General features: G+C 39.2%; 1 protein-coding gene across 1 annotated transcript; it reads right to left on the bottom strand.

Annotated features, from left to right (window-relative positions):
* Nucleotides 1-7,884, bottom strand: LOC308371766 (uncharacterized protein; the record flags this gene model as incomplete). Its single annotated transcript, XM_080846753.1, has 2 exons — nucleotides 1-959; nucleotides 6,990-7,884. The coding sequence occupies 2 exons, from the start codon at nucleotides 7,882-7,884 to the stop codon at nucleotides 1-3; spliced, it is 1,854 nt and encodes a 617-aa protein (XP_080702879.1).
* Between the last annotated feature and the right edge of the window lie 3,418 nt (nucleotides 7,885-11,302).

Below are 11,302 nucleotides of genomic sequence, written 5' to 3'. Positions count from 1 at the left end.
CTATGCCATTTTGTCTTCCTCTCCCTCATGCTGAACTTCCGAACTGCACTGCTTGCACACAAAGTACCTTTTCAAATACTTCCGGAACTTTTTGTCTCTGACCCCATATATGATGGGGCTCAGAATGCGTGGGAAACTGTAGACAATCAGGTAGTTGGCGTAGCGGATCTCCAGGATCTTGCTGGGGAAGATCCTCACCATGAGCTGGTCCACACTGGGTGAGATGTAGGACAGCATGCACATGAGCAGCTGGGCGCCGTGCAGAAGGATGGTGTTGCGGGCGCGCTGTGCAGACTTGATGTCGGAGGACATCGCCCGCGCCGCAAATAGAACGCGTAGGTAAGTGTAGACTAGTGTGAAGAAGACCAGCGAGAAGTAGAGTGCGTCGAAAGCCTGCCGCTTGTACTGCAGCACGGGGTCCTTGAAAATGTTCGGCCGGATACACAACACGGTGGTGTGGAAGAAGCTCATGGGCTCCGTCGCCAGGGTGACGAAGAGGTCGGTGATGGCGGGGACCACGCAGACCAGCCAGATGAGGCCGATGAGGACGTAGGTGCGTTGGACAGTGCAGATCTGTGCGTGGCGCAGAGGGTAGCAGATGGCGATGTAGCGCTCGATGGCCATGCCGGCCAGGTTGACGGGCGTGTTGCGGGTGGTGAATACAGCCACCAGGATGAAGAAGCAGCAGAATGAGACGTTGATGGTGTAGAAGATGTAGCTCAGCACAAACAGGGTGATGGTGACCGTGAGCTGGACGGCGTCGTTGATGACCATGTGGATGAACAGGATATAGCGCGGGTCCTCGTAGAACACCTGGTTCCTCAGGAAGGTGGCCACCAGGCTGCCATTGATGTAGTTGAGGATAATCAACAGGAGCACCACAATTAAGTTTTTCACAAAGGCTGTTGTGAATGTGTCTCTCACAAGAAATTGTGGTGTAGTGGAGTTCATTATTGTCACTATCAGAGAAAGCAGAGAAAACAAAAGTGCAAGACATGTTTTGCCAGTTAAAGTAGAAACATTTTTGTGATACAAATAAGCAGAACAAAGCATGAATTCCGGACTTAAGGTTGCACACACGTTGTTCAAATATCAACATGTTCCCATTTCTACACCCAAGTCTGATAGTGTTTACTTTACTGTTGATACATAAACTTTAAGATATTCATACAGCTGAACAAACAGTTTAAACAGATTAAATGTACAATGTCTTTCAAGGATTCATCCAAAACACATACATATCCCTATAACATTTTGAACCATTTAAAATGGAACTTCAAGATATAATTATCATCCATTTAAATAAATTACCATGGCAGAAAACATATTTCTATTTTGTATGTCTTAAAGTAACTGACACTGATATGATTTATATGCATTGCAGGGGTCATCTGATATAATATGTACATTACACACAGATACAACTGACATGTATATTAGACACTGATACATATGATTGAAACACATAGGTTGCACCAAAGTGTATGTGTGTATTATTGTGTTCAGTTCAAAACACACAAACTCACCTCAGGTCAGCTGGCTCACAACAGAATGAGGAAGAGGCTGTGTGCCTTTATAATGTTTTGCCACCTACTAAATTTAGTCGGCAAACAGCTACATGGGGCTGAAAAACATGATATCCCAAGAGAAAAAAAACACTTGCTATTAATACATTGTCATTTAGCCACACAATTCAGCTAGTACACATAATATGGGCACATAAAATCAGGAAATGCAGTTTACATAATATGTGTTTGATATGGTTGATTTGACTTACATAAATGCTTAACAGCCTTTACTTTTCCGTCATTAGAATACAGCAGCAGTATTCAATTATTGTTGGTTCTAAAGCAAACATCCAGGTCTTGATGATGAATTCATAATCTTTTATCTGTCACTGTGTAAACTATATGGCTGTATAACATTACCGATATAGAATTAATTAATGAAATGAAATGCAGCTTCATACTGCAGCGATCTCACAAAGTCAGGCATGTCTTTGGCTTTCTTGCCATTTATTCAGTGGTGGTCCGTCAGGGCCTTCAAGGCCTTCTCTGCTGGCCTAAACATAATCAGAAAGTAAATGTAATAAAATAAATTTAATTTCAATATTTTCTTTTCATAAATATGTATTTAATTATTCCCCATAGTCCATTATCTTCATTGCATAGCTTCCAGCGTTGTTTATTTATGTTAGAGCTTTCATCCAATCATATTTCAGCTATCATGTGTTGCCACGCTCAAAGAAATCTTCCCCGAGAACAGAAATCTTCCCTGAGGCCTTCAGAATTCACATTGAAGGCCCGTGTAAATCTGATTGGTTATCACAACTGGCTGTTTCAGTTCATTTAAGTTGAATGAACTGAAACAGACAGTTGTGACAACCAATCAGATTTAGAGTTGGCGATACTGGGCCTTCTAGAAGGCCCGGAAGATTTCTTTCCTCGCGGTGAACGTGACACGTAAACGTCCTTTGATTGGATACTGAGGCAGACCGGTGCAGTGCTTCAGTGCTCAGTTTAGCTGGCTAATGCGAAAACGACGTACATCGTTTCAATGCTTATTATGCTAGTTGTTTCAATTGGTAAGACTAAATATAATTACATTAACCAACTCAAATAAACTAGTTTACACCAACTTGATAATTCCAGTTTTTGATACAATTACAACGCCATTTTCAAGACGGAACTTTCAAGAAAAACTGGATATCGTGAGGATGGGAAGTTTAATGAAACTGCTTTGCAGGTGGGACAATGCGATGTTTAGTGGACAAACTTGTTAAAGCTCACATAGGCTACTTTCGGTGGACTTAATAAAACTTTGTAAACTAATCCCTGAAAATCGCCTTTTATTTTTAAGTTGTGACAGTAATATCCAAGCATTAATATAACTGAGCGTTTACTACTCTTAATGTATTGTTAATACGGGTGTATTGATTTTAAATGCTCCGGAAATATGAATAAAGTCTGTTGTACTCGACTATGTTAAGGTGATGCAATGCTCACTTATACTGCCTTTCTGTATAAATATAATGGTTCGAGAGCCATGGCGTCATAATGATGGTATTAGGAGGTGGATTCACTCAGTTTAACATCGTGTAGGACATCGCTGAAGGCCTAGTCGTGAAATGCACGGACCGCCACTGCATTTATTAAACACAACACAAGCATTTAGATACTGATACAGAATGGCAACTGGAGTGGGCCTACATACCCAGACACATCAGACTGACTTGGGGTGGTCAAAGATGCTTACAGTTTTTCACTATTGTTAAGAAGTAAAAAGCGAAAATTCGGCACAATCTGCACAACCTTTACATCATGTATCAATCGCTCGCCCCAAGTGGGAAATACTTAAGATTCTCTTATCAACATTAGAGTCCGATTTTCCTTGTGAACACACTGATGTCAATTACACATCACGTTGTTGTCAAAACAGTGTACACAAAGTTCTGTTGTTGCACACAATTTTCAAGTAAAATCTCAAAGCATCAACCTGCAAGACACAAATAGTCAAATCTCTAAACTTTCAGGTCTTTTAACCAATTTGCAGTGAGGACTGCACCATAAAAGTGTCTTGAGCCTCTGTTTTGTTTGATAAACTATTGAAAACTTTGAAAAGATCGACAACCAGAGAAGGAGAAGGGTAATAGTGAGAGGAGGACAAGGAGGAGGACAAGGAGGAGGAAAAGGTGAAGAAGGAGGAGGATCAGGAGAAAGAAGAAGGAGAATGGTCATCTCTAATGAGATTTGGGCCGCTGTGGTAGACCATGTTTTCATGGTTTTTCATTAGAACCTTCAGGATGGAGAACAAGTACGAAATCTACTTGCCTTGTGTACTGTAATACTGCATATCAATAGAATATACGTAGTGTGCTCACAGTATTTGTATTTTGCAGGACTGAAAGAGAACCACACTGTGGAGGAAGAAAACACACTTTCAATATTTTTTTAAAGCAAAGTAGCATTTTCCAGGAGATATAAAGGGTTTTGCATTTTCAGTTAGTTGTTTTGGGATTTGTGTTTAGAGTTTTGAGAACAAGGCATGCTTTCAAAAAATGTGTGTAAGAAATTGAGAAAAACTACACAATTTTATGTCAATACAATCTAGTGTTTGGTGGAACAGGAGACTGGAATTGTAAATATGGTTTGTGAGAACAATGGTATTGCTGTTTTATGTTTGACTATGAAAAATGTAGGCCTACACTGATACATTTCACAAAAGGAAAAAGGGCTCAATGAGTCATTGTCATTCATATGGTGTGTTTCGATGATTGTGTTTTTTGCACTTCTGTGTGCTGTAAATGCTTGGTAGTGTGCATCTCAATGCTTAGTTGTGTGTACTAAATGAATGTATGTGTTTGTGTTTTGAAAATATGGCTGTGTGTACCAAATGAAAACACAAGTTCCATTTTGTGAACAGTTAAGAGATTTGATAGCAAAGAGTCATCTTGCAAAGGGAGTGTCAGGTTAAGCATTTTGTGTGTGAGGTTTTAAATTTTCTGTGTGCAGTTTTGAGAAAGACGTTACTGTTTTGAAAAACGGGTTTTAGCAACAGTGAAAAACTGTAAACACAATGACTCCATATCCCTAACTAGAAATACATGTAGACGGGGGGGGGGGCAATGTGGCGCAAGCAGTAGCCCCCACCGTATATGGGCTTGTATGCAAAAAATAAGCTATTACAAATGGCAATTAAAACAAAACCAGCAAACCTATCAATTATCTGAGTACAAACACACTGCAAAGCATTAGGATGGACCTTTTAGCACTGCAATTAAATCAATATTGTTAAAATCGTGGCAGTTGAAATGCTAAAAGTATCTATACCCCCCCCACACACACACACACACACACAATTTTACAGATAACCTATTTGCTATGGAAGTGCAAATGAATAGCATAGAGCTTTTATAAAATACAAGTGTTTACTAACTTCATATTTTCCTTTGAAAACAAACCAGTGATGCGGCCACAGATGTTGTAAGGGAATCATACAATTATTCTCACCTTGTCTCCTCACAGATAACATTTAATTGATCAAATTTGCTCTTTGGTTTGGGGAGCATTTGACCTCTGTCACATAACCATGACTGAATTTCAACACTTTATCTTTCATAATATTCTCTATTAACAATTAACTATTTGACATAGGGCTGTGGATCTGCACATATAACAGTATTTCAGCATATCTTAATAACACTGAAATACGTTTTTTTTTTTTTTAAACACTCACCTGCAATAGGCCACATTTATGCACTCACAATGACATTAGATGTGTATGTATCTTGTGGCATTTAATTTAATCTGAAGCATGTGGGGATTTAGGTGCTGACTCACTACATTAATTGTGGGTTATTTGTTGAGACCAAAATATATGGATTTTATAGAGAGGCTATTTTGATATTCAGAGAGGCTATTTGATATTGATGTTCAGCCCCTGTGTCCTGTAAAGCGCCTTGAGACAATTACCTTTTTTTGGTGCTATATAAATAAAATTGAATTGAATTGAATATTTCCATTGAAGTCTGAAATACTGAGGTAACTTTTAAACTCCAAAGCACACGTGAAGTTCACGCTTATTGATGTAGCTACTGGACAGACAGGTCATTTGTCTGTGTTTGCCCTTTCAACAGAGATGTTTGGTGTTGAAAGGCTCATTTTGTGCTATGTTGACATTTCTCCACAGGATGTAAGATTCTGAATACCTCCAGAGGTCACCTACAATGCATGCATAACCTCCGTGTCAAAGTGTCTGTCATGCCTTGGAGTATGTGGCCTTGTACTAAGACTATGGTCTGTGCTTACACATTTTCTGAAAACTAATGATTTTACTCTTTGATTATTTTGGGGGCAGTGAAATAACTCATGAGTGACCCAGTCAATGAAAATCCAGACAAAAAATACAGTTCAGTGTGACCATTCCTGAGGGTAAATGACCATTCCTGAGGGTGATCCAGATATTCCTGTTGTTACAGTTGATGATTTTTAAGGGTGTCGCATCACTGAAATATACATATAACAATATTGGGAAATTGATAGCCAATTTTTGCAAAAGTAAGGACATTTTCTGTTTTGTAAATGAGGCTTTGCTGTGGCATTCCTGAAATTAAAGATTATTATGTATGGCAAGTAGATAATTGGCAGAATCTCACACTTAAAGGTTTATCTGTACACTTTCACATTTAACAAAGATGAAATAGCTCTTAAGCAGAATAGAACCAAAGATGCCTGTATGGAGACTAGTACAACTAGTAGAAAAGGCAACAGAAGTTACATTTACATGTCATTGCAAATTAAATCAACCAAAATAATAGGCATTCTGTTAAAATAAAAGACCGAATTGAAGTGAAATAAGTGATGAAAAGAAATGAGCACTTTTTCACAATAGTCACACTTTGCAGATAATCAATCAATTGGCAATTTAGGACAGGTATTCCCATAGGTGGTCACATTCACAATACAAAGCAAACCAGGAGGTTTTGTTGAATTGTTACAGTACTGCAGTACTTGATACAGTAACACTCTTGACATGAGCAAAAGGGAAACAGAGACATGTATGATTTGCAAACTGTTTTTATTATGGCATGACTATGTCTCAAAAGACTGTGTATCTTTGTTAATATAATATTTATTTTTCTTGAGGACATATGTACTGTATGTGATTAACTAATAACCATTGTTAATAAGGATACTACAGGATATGTTTTGAGGCCTTCTGTGAGATCGTTTTTTAAATTACACTATGTCTTTGTACAGACTTTCAGTCAATGGCTATTCATATGGACATTTTAAAATCACAATCGTGCAGTTTGAACTTGAAATACAATGTGACTTGACAGGTTTGAGAAAGAGAGTTTTTGTTGTTTCATTTCAGTCCATAAAACCAGGTAAGATAAAGCATCACAGACTTCTAAAAGAGAGGCCTTATTCGGGGAAAAGTTTTTAAAGAGGTCATATTTTGTGGAGCTTTGCCCATATTACACCTACAGCATAGGTAGTATTTTTTTAAGTACTTGCAAAATGTCTGATCTCTCAGTCCATAGACTATTGGACTTACTAACCGCGGCAGAATGTGAACAATGAGATAGCTTGTGAAAAGCATCTCAGGCGCAAACATGGGGAAAATATACACGAAGAAGCTGGCTAGCAGAGGGTCGATATACGTGAACATGCACATGAAAAGCTGCACCCCATGGAGGAGAATAGTGCTCCGAGCCTTTTTGGCATCGGATTTGGCAGCCTTGGCCGCGAACATGATCCTGAAGTAAGTGAAGACCAGCGTGAGCCAGACAAACGACAAATACAACATGTGCGAGACGTTCTTCTTCTCCACCATGTACGGGTGGCGGAACATGGAGTCCCGCTGGCAAAAGATTCTGGAGTGGAAGAAGTCCACTGGTTCCGTGGCCACGAGTATGAAGAGGTCTGGCAGGATAGGGAGTGCGCCAAACATCCAGATGAGGCCGATGAGGGCGTACGTGCGCCGCGCTGTGCAGATCTGTGCGTGGCGCAGGGGGTTGCAGATTGCAATATACCGTTCGATGGCCATGCTGGCCAGGTTCAGAGGTGTATTGAGGGTGGTGAAGATGGCGATCATTAGCATAAAGCAGCAGAAGGAGACATTGATTGTGAAGAGCACGTAGCTGATGACGTGCAGAAGGACGGCGATGGTCAGCTGAATCATGTCGTTCAGCACCATGTGAATGTAGAGGATGTAGCGCGGGTTCTCTGTGAAAATTCTGTTCCTGAAGAATGTATGAACCAGCGTGCCATTGATGTAGTTGATGGAGATACACAGTGCCACCACAAGCACGTTTTTGGTCGCTACCGTTGCAAAAGTGTCCCTTAATCGGACAGTGGTTCCATTGCTTGAAAAGTTCATTTCTTTTGTATGCGTCCCTGTTCACATAAAGAGTATTACATTAAAAATAAAGTCAGTGGACACAAAATTAAGTTACTATGCATCTAAATAATATATTAAATTGTATGCAATTGTTCAATTCTGTTCCATTGAGTCATGGTGTAAAATCAGAACATTTTGTTTGTAAAAATTCAAACTAGTCCAAACATATTACATAAAGTCTTAATCCCTTATTTCTCTGATCAGAATGATAGGTAAAATTGTGACTGAAGGTCTTTATATAGAATAGTTTAATCCAAGTAACTGACATCATATCCCCACATGCATACACAGACCTGTCTCATACACCAACACACATACACACGTGTGTGCGTGTGTGTGTCCCTTACGTGGTAACTTCAATCTCCTCAATCAAAGGGTTGGTTTGCCAGGCACATGCTAGTACAGTTTTTTAAGATAGGATGAAGCTTAAAATCAAAAGTATTACACAATTATCAAAACCTTCACTCAAGGAGCAGAACATCGGCCCAGATTTGCACCACTTTAAGCACATGCAACCTTCATTTTTTGCGAAACAATAGACACAGTGATTTGTAAAACACTAAACACACTTGTATACATTAGACACAGAAGTATATCAATATTTCAATTCCAAAGCACTGACTGTCAAAATTCCACACCTATGAGCCAATGGTTATACACAGCCATCAAGTGGGCAAACACATGATTGTTTAATTGTAGACGCACCATACAGATTTTAGCACTATAGAAATGCAGCCGGTGAGTTTGTCTTCAACCAAAATGGAATGGGTAGAAGAAGAAGAGTGAGGGTAAGAGGGGGAATCCACGGAAGAGGAGAAGGAGGAAGAGGCGGAGGCCGAAGTCAAGGTGGAGGAAGAGGAAGAGGAAGATCAGAAGCAGGAGGAAAATGTGCTCAAAGAAGAAGAGGACCACATTTATGAAATAAACTTGAAAGGAGGAAGGGGGCCCATAGTTTTGGCCAATAATGCTATAAGGCTCAGAGAAATTCAAGCCAACTTTATCGGTGACCATACATGTAATGTCCATTAGGTCTCTCAGTCAACACTGGGTATATGGAGAGAAATAAATAATATTTCCATCAGTCTGCAGCATTGGTCTTGTGTAGTGTTTGGTGAATTTATTGTATATTTGCACTTTCTCTGTGTACTTCACTTACACTACTCTATGTTGTTTAGGTTTGCAAAGGCAGTTAGTAACTGGTACAAACAGAATACAGTCATATGCAACGTGTGTGTTTCATATGGTAACAGAATATGGTTTTGATAAATTAGTGTATAGTTTTGACAAGAGTGTTTCATTTTGCAAAGGATCTGAGGTGTTTTGCTAATTGGGTGTGTCGTTGTGCTAATTGTGTGTAGAGTTTTGAAAATACCAATGCATCACTGGTATTTTGACTTAATGTATGCCATTACTGAGTATTTACTGTGGTCACTTGAGATGTAATGCCTTGTGGTGATTTTTGGATATTAATACAGTGTTACTAGCCTGGATACCAGCCCAAACCCAGCCCACAACATTTTTGGTCAGGGAGATTTGGTCTGGCTCTGGGCTAATTGGGAGAGAGTTTCATCGGTCGGATAAAACCGGACCAATCAAATTGTCAGGGCGGGCTTTATACGTTGATGGACGATACCAACGCTTGAGTTGAATTAACCGGTAGATTCGAACTCCGACCAAGATGGCCGCGTCTCGGGTGCTTAGTGGGGAATATTTTATGTGAATTAAGCTATCTACACGACTTTTTAATGTCTACATTGACTCGGTTAGTTGTGCATGTGCAACACGAATGTTGCAGAGTATTGTTTGTCTTAACTAAAGCTCTCTAGACCATTATTGTTAGATCATTGCTAACGCGTACACAAAAAACCCATTGAAACCAACTGTAGCTTGTAGCCTTAATGCTAATTAATTAACGTGAGCAGGCATATCTCAACAGACATTGACAGCGCATTCATTTTGAAAGAGGAACAGAGAAACGCAATCAAGGCATTTGTCGATTGAAAAGATGTTTTTGCCGTCCTTCCTACGGGATCAGGTAAAAGTTTAATCTATCAGATGGTAATAGGCTACTACGTTGCTCTGATTGGTTCTAGGTATCCAATTCAGCGAATAGGCATTTTCTTTCCTGGTTCGTTGAAACACGCCCCATAATCACAGCCCAAAGGTTCGGTATCAGACTCATATTCTGACTAGAATCATGAGTATGACATCGTCAGGTTACAGTGTTACTATTGCAGGCCTTCAAATCATAAGTATGCTTACAATAAGTGGCATCACACCAGCTTCTTTCCATAAAAAGTATCTAGGTGGCTGGAGGCCACAAGTATGAGCTGTTATGGGCAAGCATTTCTCACACCACCTTGATGAAGCGCTCTGGAACCAAGATGAGAATTTGATTGTGAAATGTTTCACCCATCAGCTGTCAAAAAGTAATTCTGGCAGCATGATGAGTTTACACATTGATTTTATCTGAAATTTAATATTATTTAAATGAAAAATAATTTCTCATACCTCAATAGACCTCAGCTCTTTTCTGTCTGGCTACATTTACCCTACTTAGCTTGACCACTGTGGCATAGTTTTTTTTTTTTTAACTCTTCAAGACCATTAATTATTCACAGCTGGCCAACATACTTGTTTGGTTCAACATTCCTTGTTAGTCTGAGACAAGAGCAATATATTATACCACTTGGGGCCATTAACTGATCGTTACCCAGGCTAAAGGGACTCTTTGACATTTCGGCCTCCTCTGAGTCTTGTCAGGAGAGAAAGCAAACAAACTGAAGGTGAAGGTAAAATAAAAGACCGAATTGAAGTGAAATAAGTGATGAAAAGAAATGAGCACTTTTTCACAATAGTTACACTTTGCAGATAATCAATCAATTGGCAATTTAGGACAGGTATTCCCATAGATGGTCACATCCACAATACAAAGCAGACCAGGAGGTTTTGTTGAATTGTTACAGTACTGGAATACTTGATACAGTAACACTCTTGACATGAGCAAAAGGGAAACAGAGACATGTATGATTTGTAAACTGTTTTTATTATGGCATGACTATGACTATGTCTCAAAAGACTTTGTATCTTTGTTAATACAATATTTATTTTTCCTTTGAGGGCATGTACTGTATGTGATTACCTAATAACCATTGGATACTACAGGATATGTTTTGAGGCCTTCTGTGAGATCGTTTTTTATATTACCCTTAACTTAATTATGTCTTTGTACAGACTTTCAGTCAATGGCTATTCATATGGACATTTTAAAATCACAATCGTGCAGTTTGAACTTGAAATACATTGTGACTTGACAGGTTTGAGAAAGAGGGTTTTTGTTAAATCTGCTGTTACATTTCAGTCCATCAAACCAGGTAAAAGAAAGCATCACAGACTT

This window comes from Sprattus sprattus (assembly GCF_963457725.1).
Source record: "Sprattus sprattus genome assembly, chromosome: 10".
NCBI classification, from domain to species: domain Eukaryota; kingdom Metazoa; phylum Chordata; class Actinopteri; order Clupeiformes; family Clupeidae; genus Sprattus; species Sprattus sprattus.
This window is presented reverse-complemented; position numbering and strand designations above follow the sequence as displayed.